We start from the raw sequence: 16,278 nt of genomic DNA on the forward strand, positions 1-16,278 counted from the left end.
CCATGGAAGAGCAAAATGGGCAGAGCTTTCTACAGTACCTGAACATAAATTGATATAGTTCAGCGGAGGATTCAACTCCACTGTCAAACACAAGTATGACGGAGGGAACGTGAGTATTTTTGTTTTATTTGATAGTTAATGTCGACGAAACTACTTACTTCCGTTATGACGATGTGAAAGAGGTAGAGGGTCAACAGTTTGACAGAACCTGTAAGCTATTTAAGAATGACTAAACTGTAGTTACAACAGTGGTGTAAAAATGTTGTATTCCTGTTATTTTTACACTTTTGTATCACTTCTTTCTCTGGATGACCGCGTGCTTTAAAGCGAATATGGTCGTTCAGTTAGAAGAAATAACGAAATGGAAACCATGGCTCAAGTAAGCCAACCCGACCTTTCTTTGTATACCTAGTCTCTGTGATGTTGACAATAACCATGAGTGGACAACCTACTTTTTTTTTCTCATCCACTTTAATTCACTGCATATTTTCAATGCAAAACTGAAAAGAGGACATTTAGTTGATGCAACTTTTAGTTTGTTACCGTCTTTCAGTGAGAAATATTGTTATATAGACTTTCAAATCTGCATAGGAAAGAAAATCTATGCTCTGTTGTTATATGAAATAGTATCTATAGTATATAACGCTTTGTTACCAGCCACAAAAGTGTAGCTGCTAGGGCATGCCAATGTACTTTACTTGCTTTTTCCCATCTGACAGAATCAAATCCTAACTTTAGGAAAAGGTTTCCACCACAAGTTGTTTGACTGATGGTCTTCCAACAGATGACTGTCTAAGTAATGTTCAAAACAGTGTGTGGAGGTTCCACTTGTAATAATGCAGTGTAATGCAACATCAAATTATTTAACACCTCATATAAAGCAATACAATAAAGGTCTATTGTAAGTTTGTAGTGAGGTTCAAACTTATCTTGACAGGAAGGGTATGCTGCCTTTAAAATATTAATGTCCCCATCGCTTATAGACACGGTTTTTGATAGTGTAAGATATGATGCGTACAAAGTTTTTAACAGAGACAAATCTATATTTGTGTTGACTAGCTGAGTGCAGTAGTTCCAGGTGATAAGAAAAAAAATGTAAGTAACATTATTTTATTTATTATTTTTGACCGAATAACTCTTTTGGACCTTTGATACTTGCACAAAAATGCAAGTTAGTAATGTGGATGTAAGGACAAAAATAATGACAAAGCAAAAGATAAAACGGGTAGATCAGACTGGTTATTCCAGCTATTGACATTACTTTACGGTAATGCAGCTTTTAAAACCACAAAAAGACATTACTTCATTTCATCTAAGACTATATTTGGTCTCATTTCATTTCATCAATACAATATCGACATATATCATAGCCTTAACGTAAACATTTAGATAGATACATATATGCTTTATTGATCCCAATTTTGGGAAATTCTTTCAAATATTTGTATTTAGTAAGACTTTATACCAATAAATATCCTAGTTGAAGAATCCAGTAGTATACTCAACAGTTAGATGTTCCATCATTAAAAGATGTCCTGTATCTGTTAGACACCTGCGGAGGAGAGGGGGGCCGTACAGGACGGAGCCAACCACTGACCTGAGCCGCTGGAGGCTGAGTAATGTGGAGGGCAGGCAGATGTGGCGCTATGTGGACGATCAGGACACCCCCGACCGAGAGCAGACCATGCTGGAAGCACATTCTCTAGGCCTCGACACGGTAGGCTTGGAATATTTATTTCTCTTGTTTCAAATGGCAAGAAAGACGCTGGATTTGTGATTGTTACCCATGGAACACGTTTTGCGATGCACTCTATGTGGGTTCATTTTGGTTGATAGTTCCTTGACAGTTTCAACAACAGAGACTCTAAACTATGATGGTAGACATTGGGATTAAAGTGTGTGCATTAGGACTACACGGTTAGGGGATAATATTTGCCTGATATTGCAATTGCGATATGATGTGCAATATTTGAGGACATTTCTCAAACATTATTCACGTTAGTTTTGAACAACATATTAAAGTGATCTTGGTGTATTTAAGAGGATCTGTACCAAACAAGGATTCTTTGTTATGTCTCAGGGACTTGTCTGCAGCACTTCATTCAAATGTTTTCACATATTTTGCCTTCACTAAAGATTGATTTGGATATTTCACTAGTCCATATTGATAACACTTCAATAACTGTGCAGCCGTAGTGTGCATAGTTAATCAGTGTTCTCAGTTGTGGCCCTGGAAATGTCCTAGATAGTATCAAGCTGTGAACTAATAGACTCATTAGACTTATTCTTAAATGAAAACTTTACCAGATTAAATAGAAACTTTGAATTGATTCTGTTAGTGGTAGCCTAAGTGGCTGAAGGAATTCTGAAATGTATGACCTGTGTTTTCATGTCTTCTCTCTGCAGAGTAACTTTGTGTCTGAGTCCCCAGCTGCACACACAGCTGTGGAGGCAGCTCTGAAAGGAATGCACTTCTACAGCCAGCTGCAAGCAGAGGACGGTCACTGGGCGGGAGACTACGGCGGACCCCTCTTCCTGCTGCCAGGTAAACCAAATCCTCCTCCCCCAGGTCCTTATATGTGACACATTTCTCTTCAGCAGCCATCCTGTGTCTATTCCTGTGAGAGATGCATTACATTTAAAGCCAGTCAGAAGAATTTGGTACAATAAGATATTTTTTCTGGTCATTTAAAATCGTTATCTCATATCTTTATTACTTAAGAACATGTTGGGTAAACTAAAGCCACGATAATAATACTAAGTTCCTCAGGTTTTATGTTTCTGTCGTAAAAACAGCTAATATTAATTGTCCCCCATGCTCTAAGTAAGAATAAAAACATTCATTTGTGTCTTTTTATTGAATCATTTCTCAATGCTCTTAAACACTAGTTACCTGGCTTGTTAGCAAGTTTTACGTGATTACAGTTATGTCACTCTTTGGTCTAGCAAAGTATTCAATCTCTTTCAATCTGCCATTAAGGCAGTGGATTCAAACTTTTACAGCCCCTCTTGGGTAATTGGAAATATTTTCGAGCCCCCCCCAACCCGGTTCCGACCTAGATTGGTAGGATTCATTTTATGTAGTTGTACAAAAATTACATTTCCTCTGGTAATAATAATACAAGATAAGACAAAAAGATCCAACTATAATTGTATATTTTATTACGATAGAACATCGTAGTGGCAAATGACAAAGAGCAATGTTTGTTAACAACATCCTCCCAAACTTCACATGCCCCCCCCTGCAGTCCGCCCCACAGTTTGAAAACTGCTGCATTAGGGAAACATGAATGATTTCAGTCCAGGGCCAGTGCAGGACTTCATCCTGTAGTGGCTGAAATAAGTATTACAACAACAAACACATTTGTATCTGTTCTAAGTAATAGGAGGGAGAGAAAACTATTTAGATCAGACTGAGAAAATGAATCAAAGAAGAATTTGTGCAAGTGGAACTTAAACGCTAAACATAATGCAGCGTATAATTGTATGACATCCGTGTTTTTGTTATTTTGTGTCTCTCTGTCAATGCATTGATGTCCATTTCTGTGCTTAGGTCTCCTTATCACCTGCCATATTGCTAAGATCCCTCTGCCAGAAGCCTGGCAGAAAGAGATGGTGCGGTACCTGCGCTCTGTGCAGCTAGCAGACGGAGGCTGGGGTCTGTAAGTAGAAAAATCTTATTATACTGTGTGCATTTCATTAATGTGCTTTACTTTATCATGAGTTCACGTGTAAGTCCTGCAGTAGCCCCAGTACTGTTTCAGTAAAGGGGAATTGTGTCAATAATCTGTCCTAGTCTGTCACTTTCCATCATAGCGTCAGTCTTCATAGTGAAGTATAATGTTTTTAGAAAGGCATTTGCACATACTTGCTACAGGAAGTGCCCCTTCTTCCCCAACGCTAAGACAAACCTCTAAAAAGGCAAGGTTAGCCTGTCTTGAATAAATGTGTTATTGTTGATGTGTTTTGTGTTTCCCAGACACATTGAAGATAAGTCCACCGTGTTTGGCACAGCGCTGAGCTACATCTCCCTAAGGATTCTGGGAGTAGAGCCTGATGATCCAGATATGATTCGAGCCAGGAACAACCTTCACAGCAAAGGTGGGAAGTGGGAAATAATAAGTAGAAATCATCCCTAAAAACACAGTTATCGTCTCATATATAATTATATTTAAATATTTTTACATATACATTTATTTATATTATTGTATGTCTTCATATACAGTATATGTTATGGGTGACTTGTATATGCTAAGCGCTTTAAGGGGGTCTCAGAGACTGTAAAAAGAGCTATATAAATGTAGTCCATAGGAATGTTATGTCTCATGGGTTATTACTGAATTCTTTTATATTATCAGGGGCAAAAATAATTAAGAATGCAGTAACAATATTTTAGCATTTAGCATTATAAAGTATATCGGCCATTGACTTGCCTGCACTCTAAGTATAGCCAGCAGCCATTTTAAAACTCATATTGATGGACTACTATCAATCATGTCATTATTTATGTTATTTATGAGAATAGTTTAATACTGAAGCTGTTGTTTTTTATTTTCTGCAGGTGGCGCTGTGGGGATTCCCTCATGGGGTAAATTCTGGTTGGCCATTTTAAACGTGTATAGTTGGGAGGGAATGAACACACTGCTGCCTGAGATGTGGTGAGTCCTAACATCCCATAATGTCCTCTAATACCCTCAGTCATGCTTAGAGGTCACTGAAAAAGATACTGGATCTCAGAGTTAATACTTCCAATACTTTTCTTGCTTTTTCTGTCGCTAAACAGTGAAAGGGGAGGTTGTCCATTCACTGAAAATTGCAGCGTCTCTTTAACTCCGTTAGTCATGAAGACACAATAATGCTACATATCACACAAAATACTACTTCAAAGCAATTTACCATGCACATAAAAAACGCATGCTCCCTTCAAGAAAGGCCTGTAGTCATAAAGTGATGTATATACTTTGACATATTTACTAGTTGCAAAACACATATTCAAATTGAAAAATGTCAAAAGAAGAGGAAATCACAAACAGTGTACATGTTTATATCAGTAGGGGGAGACATATAATCAAAGAAGGGGAGAAGAAAGGGTCATTTTGTTTCTCATTTAATCCATGGGGTGACAGCATTTTATTTTGAACTGTTGATTAGTTTCTTTTAGCTCTGTCATTACCACATTTCTGCATCTACTGTAACCGCTGTTTGATGGTGTACATCTCATAGTGTGTATGTGATTCTTCTCCTGTGTATAAGTTACATTTTTCCTCTTCTGCTTGTCTCAGGCTGTTCCCCTCGTGGATGCCAGCCCACCCCTCCACCCTGTGGTGTCACTGCCGCCAGGTGTACCTCCCCATGAGCTACTGCTACGCTGTAAGGCTGTCTGCAGAGGAGGACCCGCTGGTCCTCAGCCTCAGACAGGTGCAGACCCATCCTTCCCACAAGGGGGTGCAATGATTTCAATATTTTAACGCAGTCAGAGGAGAAACTTTGCTAGTGTGCTTTCCATTCCTGCATGTAATTTGTTGTGTATTTAACTCCCAAAGCTTAATGTAGATAATATGTTCAAAATATTTTATTTTTTGTTCAACAAATAGCATAATGCCCAAAGATGTTTTATCTACTAAAACAGAGACAGGCTGGAGTCAGCAAAAATTGACACCAGCAACATTTTTGCTCTGTAATTATTCAAATGTTTAACCAGTCAGCAAACATGTTGCAGAGTTAAGGTGTTCGATAAAAGGGAATTTTGGTTTCAATGGTAGTACACGTCTGTCATCTTGTTGCTGTCAGTACTTATAGTCGTCTTTCTGCTAGGATTAAAGGATCATTCTCTGCCATTCTGTGAAACAGGATTACTTAACAAAGTGTCGATGTGGTCTATTCATGCTACACAAGAAAAACATGACTAAAACAAGTGGAACAAAACAGTTCCTGTGGCTCATTATTCACATATTTACAAAATCCTGCCTCTGAAAGATGTGGGAAGGCTTTCTTCATTCATAATGCTTCTTTTGAGTTACTACTTCAACTGTTATTTAGAAAGTCTTGGTCTGAAATAACATAAAACACACTTTTTCTTTAGATATAACTTGAATATAAGATATGTATTTACACACACATTATGTTTATTCACATGCATAACCAAATTGCTCGTTGTTTTTTCCAGGAGCTTTATGTCCAGGACTATGCAACCATTAACTGGCCCGCTCAGAGGAACAATGTGGCAGCATGTGACATGTACACACCTCACAGCACGTTGCTCACCGTCGCCTACAGTAAGTATCACGACATGCTGGGCAGCTATAATAAACCAACACCTACACAAATATGTACACACCCTTCCCATAACTGCTTAGTTTAATTACAACGACCGTTTGGAGCTGATTCAACCCTTTATACATACACAAATTAAAAGAAGCACAATGGCCTATTTTAGAATGCATACTTTTTAGAATGCATACCGTGCAGAAGTATAGCTTAATGTATTTCAAGTAGCAGAGTAAAGCTAGTCGTTATGCAGTATTCTATTATTATGGTTATTATACTCTGCTGTTTTTATACATGCAGGAGCATTTTAGTATTATAGTTGTTCAAATTTCTATATTTGAAATACTGAGTAGATTAGTAGTAGTACTGCATTATACCATGTAGAAATGTACACATTTACTGCAAAATGTTAAATAAATGTAGTGGAGTAAAAATACCAACATTTGCTTTAGAAGTATGAAGTAGAATTAAATGGAAATACTCAAGTAAATATGTTCACTGAAGTGCAAACTTGTAGAAAACTATTTATATCAGATTTAGAAAATGGATTACCAGATGTTTTTTTCTTCTCACTTGCACTCAGTAGCTTAGCAATGCACTCAAGTTACTAATAATACAGGGTATGAAAATATTTGGCAAATCCCTGGCAACGAGATGTTTTTTCACACTGATGAATGAGGAAGTGTTTTTAATCGGAGTTTCCCTAAGAGTTGCCCTGTAAATGACCCCCCTAACCTTGTGACTGTGTTCCTGTTGCCCTGCAGTGGTGCTGAATGTGTACGAAGCCCATCACAGCACCATGCTGAGAGACAAGGCTGTCAAGGAACTATATGAACACATCGAGGCTGACGACCGCTTCACTAAATGTATCAGCATTGGACCGGTAGTGAATACACAGATACAGAAAACACAGATTGGATAGAATGTTGCATATGTGTATGCTTGACACAGGATAAAAAACACTAACTTATTTCCAAAGGTGTTCAAATCACCCTATTTAAACCGACCTTTTAAAGGAAATAAAGGGTGTGAAAAAGAAGTATTTCATTGTTTATCTTCAGATCTCCAAGACCATCAACATGCTGGTTCGCTGGCATGTGGACGGGCCCTCCTCTCCGGCCTTCCAGGAGCATGTGTCAAGGATCCCAGACTACCTATGGTCAGTCAGTTCATCTCTAACATCCTCTTTACTAACCAAACACACTTCTCTTCCGTAACTGATCAGAATAAGGTCTTTATGTTTAATTATATGTTAAAAACTGCTGATCCCTAACTGCAAGAAATAACAGAAATTATAAGCTAACCTTAAATTCTGTGTGTTCCAGGTTGGGATTAGATGGAATGAAAATGCAGGTGAGAATAAATGTTCTGCTCCTTTTCTATATAGAGAGTTAGGGTTGGTTTTGAAGCTGTATAAAGGGACATTATAGGGGTGTCTCGCCATAAATGCTCATGTTTAGGAACGGTTTAGCTGCTCAGTCAGTCTGTCCTGTAGGAGCTCTTGGTAAAAATACTGCTTAGCCGGTTAGCTTGCAGAAAAATAATGGATGGACTTAAAACATTGTTCAAATTAAATAAATGTTTTACCTTTCAATTAAATTCTTTTCACGTACATGCTGGTTACATACTATGTGTTTCGTCCTGCAGAAGAAGTTCAAGTTTAACTTAAGCATTTGACTACTTTGTCCTTTTCTTTTGTGCACAGGGGACCAATGGATCTCAACTCTGGGATACTTGTTTTGCTGTACAGGCTTTCCTTGAGGTAACACACCTTGAAGTAGTAGAAGTTCAACCAGAATAAAAACTAGGGCCAGAAGACGGTTAGCTTAACACAAAGACTGGAAAGGCGAAAAAAGCATACCTGGGTTTTTCCAAAAGTAAGACAAAATAACACCTGTCATCCCCTTAATTTATTTACTTACTTATGTAACGACACTCTTTATTTTTGTTGGAATTGTTGTTTTATAGGTATAACTATGTGTAACCACAGCATTAAGACTTTTATGTGGGCTAGAAAAAGTATGTACCTCTTGACTAAAACAGCATTGGGCCCAGTATTGACCCCAGTGGGATCCCTCATAGTTTTCTCAGATTTAGAATTCCCAGGAAATGCAGAAAGACCCAGAAACAAACAAACTGCACTTACAACTAATATTTCAAAAAATGTAAAGGTCACAACGGTCACTAGATCATTGGTTTGTTTGTCGTACAAACCTTGTTGACATGTTTCCTAAAGCAATAGCTGACTAAAGACTTGTTTATTGGGGACTTTCAGGCAGGAGCCCAAAACAACTCCTCATTAGCAGAGTCGCTCCGAGATGCCCATCGGTTTCTCACCATCACACAGGTACCACCAACATCTCCATGACACACTTTATTCCTCATTACCAAGCCTGGAATAAAACACAATATTCTACTGGTATGAAATGTGCTTACTTGAGCTTCTGTTTTTTTTCTGGAAAAAACTGTTAATATGAACTGTATTCAATTGTTTCCCGCTTTTAACAGATACCTGAAAATCCTCCCGACTATCATAAGTACTACAGACAGATGAACAAGGTAATATAACACATGAAAAGACGGCAAGAAGGGCCTCTGAAAGAAGTTAATTTCCTAGCCTGTTGGCATGTGTGTGAAAAAACTTTCATCCCATTGCTTTTCTTTATCAGGGAGGCTTCCCCTTCAGCACCCGGGACTGTGGCTGGATCGTGGCTGACTGCACAGCGGAGGGTCTGAAGTCAGTGATGCTGCTGCAGGAGCTCTGCCCCTCCATCAGCCAGTTGGTCCCCTCAGAGCGCCTCTGTGAGGCTGTCAATGTGGTGAGTCTGCCGTCTCTCAATGACAGATGCATTTCCTTAAGTCTTATTGGTAGTGTTAGCAAGGGAAAAAACGTTATCTTTCGGTAACACTGATAAATACACACTTTCTTCCCAAGACTTCATTCCACTCATTCCACGCCCATATGCGTAAAGCTATGCAGTGTGAGGGAACTGTGACAATTACAGGGTCCACTATTTTCTCGGTGTGGAAGGGGATCTCAGTACAGCGCACGTGTAGGTGTTTGCTTTAGCAGACAATAGTCTTTATAACTTGTGGTAAATGGGCCACATTTATCTAACATTTTTCCCGTCTTCGCAACCCCGGAAAGCACTTTACATATACAAGTGACCATTTACGCATTCACACAATTTCAAAAAGACGCAGAGGAAGCCATTCAAGGCCCCCACTGCTCCTTCCAATTTATGGAAGACATCTGTCCCCCCTGAGTCACAGCCTCCCCTAACTCATGGGACACATACTGCACGACAATAGTCAGGGTTTATCCAGAACAACAACATGCTGTACTAAAACTAAAGACACTGTTAACCTGGCAGATAGGCAGGCAGATGTGTTACTACCATACAGCGTCCAGTTTTGTGCTGACTGAGGAATTGACCACCCAATAATATGCATTTGCCAGGTGTGAATAACTCAGCATTTCACATTGAAGATACTAGACTGGTGTCGATCCCAATATGAATTGATACAGAGACTCAGTTCTCAGGCTCGAAAGTCTAAGCTAGAGTGACTGAGATGACAAAAAGGAAACATGGAAAAGATCATTTAGAGACAGTTCTTCTCCTGGCTATTGATTTGATGTCCTTGAGCAAGGCACTTAACTCCATGGGTCACTGAACTGTGGCGACCCATCATTCAACCTCCTTGCACATTGATGAATGTGCCTATGTGTTATATTCAATAAAAATAACTGAATAGAAACGTTTTTCCTCGAAGGGACAGGTCAATTACATTAGAAAGTGGATTTCTTCCTTCATGAGATTTGTTTTTTTTTCTAAATGTTTATTTAGAATCTTCAAAGGTAAGAAAGAGCATTGTATTAGCTAAAATGCTAGGTAGCTAGCTACCTTAACCTACACCACCTGTTAGCTTGTGTCATATACTAGGATAACAGGCGTGAGACTAACTAACATCAAGGTTAAGAAATGGTACAATCCATATTAGGGGTTTCTGTAATCATACAGTACCACATATGGGGAATATACTCTCAAATTTCATTCCAATTACAGGTAAGAAGGATTTTTAAATGTTTCTCCTGCAATGTTTGAGTGTCACAGCTCCTTCACCATGTGTCTATCTTCTCCTCGCAGCTGCTGAGCATGAGAAATTCTGACGGAGGATTCGCCACATATGAAACTAAGAGAGGAGGGAGGCTGCTGGAGCTGCTCAACCCCTCCGAGGTGTTTGGTAGGTCTGATGCTCCCACCATACACTCATGTGCAACATACCTCATGCAATTTACTTTTTACTTTTCTCTTAATTTAATCTGTTCCGTCTTTAGTATACACGAACAGCTACTTCTATCATTTTATATGGTCTCTTTCTTTTTTAAATATACTGTCACTTGGTTTTTGAACAATGGTGTACTTCAACATTTAAGTTTATTCTCTTTACTTTATCTGCACTATACTTCTGCTGTTGTAATAATGTACATTTCCCCATTGCGGGACAAATAAGGGAATTCTGATTCCGATTCATACTCTCAGAACCCATATGTTCACCGCAAAACATGTCCAGGCTTCAAACAACAACATCTCTGTCAATTTGATGATAAGTTATTATAAATCCATTGTTTGCCGTTAACAAGGAATGACGTTAAAGGTCACTGCGTTGGTTAATGGAAACACAAAGAAGGTGTGTGTCATAATAACAGCATGATGGAAGTTGGAGCACCGTGGCTGTGAACTCCTCAGTGGTTACGCAACCTGCAAATATGCAGATGTGACAAATGGAAACAAACAAATTTAAACATGACTCTTTTCCATTCCCCTCCTGATATGTTGCAATGTAATGGTCTTTAGAGAGATGTTAAAGGGCAAACAGCCCATGTTTCCGTGTTGAAAAGAGGATGCAGTGAGTGTTGTGAAATGTGATGTGTTAAGCAGCTCTGCGTGTTCTCTCCTCCCACACAGGTGACATTATGATCGATTATACCTATGTGGAGTGCACCTCTGCAGTAATGCAGGCTCTCAGGCACTTCCAGAAGGCCTACCCAGAACACCGTGCAGAGGAGTTGAGGTATACTGATATAAAGAATAGAATCCATGTACTTTATTGATGCCAAGTTGGGAAACTGTTTTGTTACAGAACATTGCACATGAGTTGAAAAAAATATCAAATAGAAATAAACATAAACATATACATACATATCAACATTAGAATTATAAATATCTCTAGAGTGTCTTCAGAATACACAGCATGAAATATACAGAATAAGTTAGAATAAACTGTCAGAGGCCAACTTCTAAATAAAACTATACAATACTATATACTTACAATATACGTTTTATTCACTCAGTTACTCTTAAACGCCTGATAATAATAAGATATTATCACCATATATACAGAGAATAAAATATGAGTAAGTTGGAAAGATAGTAATCCAATCTGTCAAGTTCATCTTTAACTTTGTTTATTTTGCTTTGTTTTTATCAAATGAAATATGAGTCTGCAGCCATCATTTTACATTCAAGAGGCACAATTTCATGATATTATCATATATGGATTACATTTTTATCCTCAAACCGGTACACAGCTACCCTTCTCATCGGACGGAATGAGTAAAACATACATTAACTCATACAAAGCTCATTTCAAGCTAAGATGGCTAAGTTCAGTTCATGGCAGAGATCTCTGTTGATGTTTGTTATTTGTTTCTCAGGTCCACTCTAAAAGAAGGACTGGAGTACTGCAGGAAGGTGCAGAGGCCTGATGGATCATGGGAAGGGTGAGACTACACTACCTTTTTAACTAATATCTTAACTGATTGACAGTTCATATTTAATGAATTACATTCTGTGCTTATTCTCAGGTCCTGGGGAGTGTGCTTCACCTATGGAATATGGTTTGGCCTTGAAGCCTTTGCCTGTATTGGCCACGTCTATCAGGATGAGTAAGATTTTCCAAACATTGAACAATGAGTATCGCTTTAACAAACAGACACACTGTGCTCCTTCACCTACATACTTAATCACACTGCTGTGCCTCTGTTACCAGCCATGTGTGCGCGGAGGTGCAGAAGGCTTGTCAGTTCCTGCTGGACCGGCAGATGACAGACGGAGGCTGGGGGGAAGACTTTGAATCATGCGAGCAGCGGCGCTACGTCCAGAGCAGCAGTGCTCAGATCCACAACACCTGCTGGGCTTTGTTAGGCCTCATGGCTGTCAGGTAAAGCAGCGTGCAACTCAAAGGCTTGGTGTTTACGCTGAGTCACAGATAGGTAGTTAAAACATGTTTAGTTTATTTAAGAATAAGAGAATGCTAAGGAAAAAAAGACATGTCTTAACATTTCGTTTCAAAGCTATTTTGCAATTGTGATGCCTTCACTTCTTCTGGCAAGCTACTCAGAGGAGGCGAGGACCATAGACATTAAATGCCCCGCTCCCACCCACCAATTTTTCTTTGTCCTTATCCTGAGAATAACTAGACTACTATCAGAGAACCTGAGAGATCTATGAGAAGCATACCTGGAAATTGTGGAAGACAAGTATTCAGTCACTTGTCCATGGAGTGATTTGAACACTAATATAAAAGGATCTTAATATCAATTCTAAAGTTCAGAGAACACCAATGAAAGGAAATTAGCATAGGTGAGATGTTTCTGGTCTTAGTTATTAAACTTGCTGCTGCATTCTGCAAGATGTGAAACCTATTCATACCAGACTTAGAAAGGCCCGATAGTGAGCAAACCAGTTATCAAGTATCTCATGTTCTGCCTGGGAGAGAAACAGTTGCATGTTAGCAATATTTCTAAGGTGTTAAAAAGAGGTTTTTTAGCATTACTGATCTGAAATTCAAAATGCCGATGCGGATCTGGAAATTGTGGCTGGGAACTTGACATCTAGGACCAATAATTACTTAATGAGTAATTTGTTAACTCTCTCTCTGGATCTTTTGCTCAGATAATTAGTACCTCACTCTTGTTTTATTTCAACCGCATCTACAAGTTTATCTGAGTAATGCATTGAACAAGGAAATAGGGCTGATATTATGTAGTAATACTAAAGAGCCTTGAGGAACCCCACATGGTTGATCATTGCTGCTGTGGTTTTTTTTAGGCACTTCAGCAACTCAACTCTGCACTTATCTTAGCTAGTTAACAGTTAATGATCAGTTAACAATGGATCAGATATTATTCAGAATGATCCTTTTTTCTATATTCCCTCTTCCCTCCCTCTGTATTTCTTTATTCCCTCCTCACACACGACTGCAAACCTGTACATGGCTCAAACACCATCGTTAAGTTTGCAGACGACACCACAGTGGTCGGACTTGTCAGCAATAATGATGAGATGGCATACAGGGAAGAGGTTGAGCATCTGGCAGAGGGGTGCGCTAACACCAACCTGGCTCTGAACACCAAGAAGACAAAAGAGGTCATTATGGACTTCCGTAGGAACAAATACGGCACACACTCCCCACTCCATCTTAGTGGAGAAGAGGTTGAGCGGGTCACCAGCTTCAACTTCCTGGGAGTCCACATATCGGAGGACCTCTCCTGGACCACCAACACCTTAGCTCTAGTCAAGAAGGCTCACAAGCGCGTCTTCTTCCTGAAGAAACTGGCCAAACTCCACCTATCCTCCCAGGTGCTGGTTAACTTATACCGTTGTTCCATCGAGAGCATCCTCTCCACCTGCATCTCAGTCTGGTACGGAAACTGCACCGTTAAGGACCAGAAATCACTGCAGAGGGTGGTGAAGATCGCCCAACGCATCATCAAGAGGACACTCCCCTCCATAGCCTCAGTCTACAAGAAGCAGTGCCTGCGAAGGGCACGGAACACCATAAGAGACTCTTCCCACCCCAATCATGCACAGTTTATCCCCCTACGTGGCACTCGCTCTGGGACACGCTAGCGCAGCCTCCCGGGTAGAACCAATAACACCAGGCACAGTTTCTTCCCTTCAGCAGTTAGACTGCTGACAATGAACCCCTGGCTCTCTCACACTGCCTAGTGTTGTGTGCTGTGCGCGTTGTTCTTTGCACATATACTACTGCATACACTGTATATATGCCTCAGTGTATTTATTTATTTATATTTATACTTCATACCCTTACTAGGATGTTTGTATAGCGCATTTATTTATTTTATTTTGTACAGACTACTGATAGATGTGTAAATAACTGACTGTTTGCACTCTGGTTAGACTCTCTTAAATTGTTACACTCTGCTTGCATTATGTAATGACAATAAAGTAATCTAATCTAATGTACATCAACTCTTCTTTGTTTGGTTTTGCTCCGTTTAATTTGCGTTTCCTTTGGCTGCATGTATGCTGCGCTCTTTAATGTGTCTTTGCAATTTATTTACCTTGCTACAAAACAGAACTTTTAGTCAATAGTCATATTGAATCCAATTGAATTGAACTGAATCCAATCAAAAGTAATTCATTCTTGTGTGCATAACCAGGCATCCCGATAGGCGGGCCATTGAGAGAGGAGTGCAGCTGCTGATTGACAACCAGCTGCCCAATGGAGACTGGCCACAGGTGAGTCCCAAACATTTTCATATACACTCCTTTTACTAAGCTTATACCAATAATATCACAAGTCATAGCAAATGAATCCAGTGACACAATGAAATATAATAAGACTTTTATTATCTGATGTTTTTGATCGCCCTCCTCAGGAGAATATTGCAGGTGTGTTCAACAAGAGCTGTGCCATCAGCTACACCTCCTACAGAAACGTCTTCACCGTCTGGACTCTCGGCCGCTTCTCAACGCTTTATCCCAGCAATCCATTGGCTGGAAAGGTCAAGCTGTGAATAATTAAAAAAAACCTAATCAGACTTTGTGCCACATAAGAAAACTGAATGCCTTCAAAGCAAAATAACAGCCATGAAGTTCAGACCATCAACAAAAGTTGTGTCTTTTGTCAACCTAGGTTATATGCACATTTCTCACATTCATTGGAGTTTGAAAACCTCTGCTGTGTTTTCAGAGTTGAATCTTTCTGATAAAGCAACACATTTCATTCTTTGAATTACTTTCTCTGTTGACATTCCAGCAATACTTTTTCCACCAGGGCTACTCCCTAAGAACATGTTGTAATAGCCTGCTGCTATCCAAGAATGTGATATGAAGATGTTTGTCTATGTTGCCTTAAATTCCTGCACACTTCCCTACCATTTCCATTGAGAATAAATGCTTTTTCTATAGTATAATCATGACTTTGGGTTTTCAATGAATGTTCTTGACCATTTAGAGTCTGTACATTGCATCACCTGTACAGAGCCCTTATAGAATGTCTACTCTGCCATTTTAAACCCCTATGTATTTTGTGCGGAACAAATTAGTTGCCCTTTGACTCATACCGTCTCTGCCTAGTTAGAGGTGTGGTTGTGATGAATGTTTTGAGACACAGTGGCAGTCATCTCATAGCGTGGGAGAGTGCTCCTCTGTGTAGCTGCAGTGAGGGGTGACTGCCAAACAATGTCAGTTATCCTAGTCACAACAGCGATAACATCTAGAGGTTGATAATTCCATGTAACTGCTTACGCCACAGTTTTCTAAAATCAGGTTGTGATGAAAATGTTTTGATTCACCTTCCCCACCTTCTTCCTGTGTCCTCTTCTGGGTAACACATTGGATAGCACAGTGTGGATCAGTTGATTAAAAATAAAGATAGATAAAACAAATGAACTATCATCAACAAAATGTTAATAGTTGTTGTGTTGCATTGACATCTATTGAAATTAGCATGATACCGAACTAGCCCATCCTGTGCCGTAATACCACTGGTTCCTCTAGTGGCGACAGTTATTATGGTCTTTATCTGTTTCATAGTATAATATTCATTTATTTTCAAAGTAACGAAACAAGAAAACACTTTCATTTTCATACAACAATGAATTCACAGGAATCCAAACGAAACATTTCCACTGAAAGATCAACCTTTATGCAGACAACTTTCCCAAATCAATTCATCTCATGAAGGCTCATAAAATCC

At 39.3% G+C, this 16,278-nt stretch overlaps 1 protein-coding gene across 2 annotated transcripts; it reads left to right on the plus strand.

Moving 5' to 3' along the window:
* Positions 1–4: 4 nt before the first annotated feature.
* On the plus strand, positions 5–15,493 carry lss (lanosterol synthase (2,3-oxidosqualene-lanosterol cyclase)). Of its 2 annotated transcripts, none has more exons than XM_063886954.1 (22): positions 5–109; positions 1,549–1,717; positions 2,407–2,545; positions 3,554–3,662; positions 3,980–4,101; positions 4,562–4,658; positions 5,283–5,418; positions 6,167–6,275; positions 7,032–7,150; positions 7,329–7,426; positions 7,593–7,620; positions 7,973–8,029; positions 8,543–8,614; positions 8,776–8,826; positions 8,937–9,086; positions 10,416–10,512; positions 11,238–11,343; positions 11,987–12,052; positions 12,137–12,217; positions 12,322–12,492; positions 14,738–14,816; positions 14,957–15,493. In XM_063886954.1, the coding sequence occupies exons 1-22, from the start codon at positions 96–98 to the stop codon at positions 15,092–15,094; spliced, it is 2,208 nt and encodes a 735-aa protein (XP_063743024.1). In that variant the 5' UTR covers positions 5–95; the 3' UTR covers positions 15,095–15,493. The 2 variants fall into 2 exon arrangements, with proteins under 2 accessions (XP_063743024.1, XP_063743023.1); XM_063886953.1 differs by lacking the exon at positions 5–109 and adding an exon at positions 331–379.
* The last annotated feature ends 785 nt before the right edge of the window (positions 15,494–16,278 follow it).

The sequence above is a fragment of the Eleginops maclovinus genome, chromosome 7 (genome assembly GCF_036324505.1).
Source record: "Eleginops maclovinus isolate JMC-PN-2008 ecotype Puerto Natales chromosome 7, JC_Emac_rtc_rv5, whole genome shotgun sequence".
Classification (NCBI taxonomy): Eukaryota; Metazoa; Chordata; class Actinopteri; order Perciformes; family Eleginopidae; genus Eleginops; species Eleginops maclovinus.

What these genes read in the sequence shown, in the direction of transcription:
- lss (XM_063886953.1), top strand. Translation starts at nt 333, where the DNA reads ATGGTCGTTCAGTTAGAAGAAATAACGAAATGGAAACCATGGCTCAA. An exon ending in AAATGGAAACCATGGCTCAA is followed by an intron (nt 380 to 1,548) that starts GTAAGCCAACCC and finishes TGTATCTGTTAG; the next exon opens with ACACCTGCGGAGGAGAGGGG. An exon ending in TAGATGGAATGAAAATGCAG is followed by an intron (nt 7,621 to 7,972) that starts GTGAGAATAAAT and finishes TTTTGTGCACAG; the next exon opens with GGGACCAATGGATCTCAACT.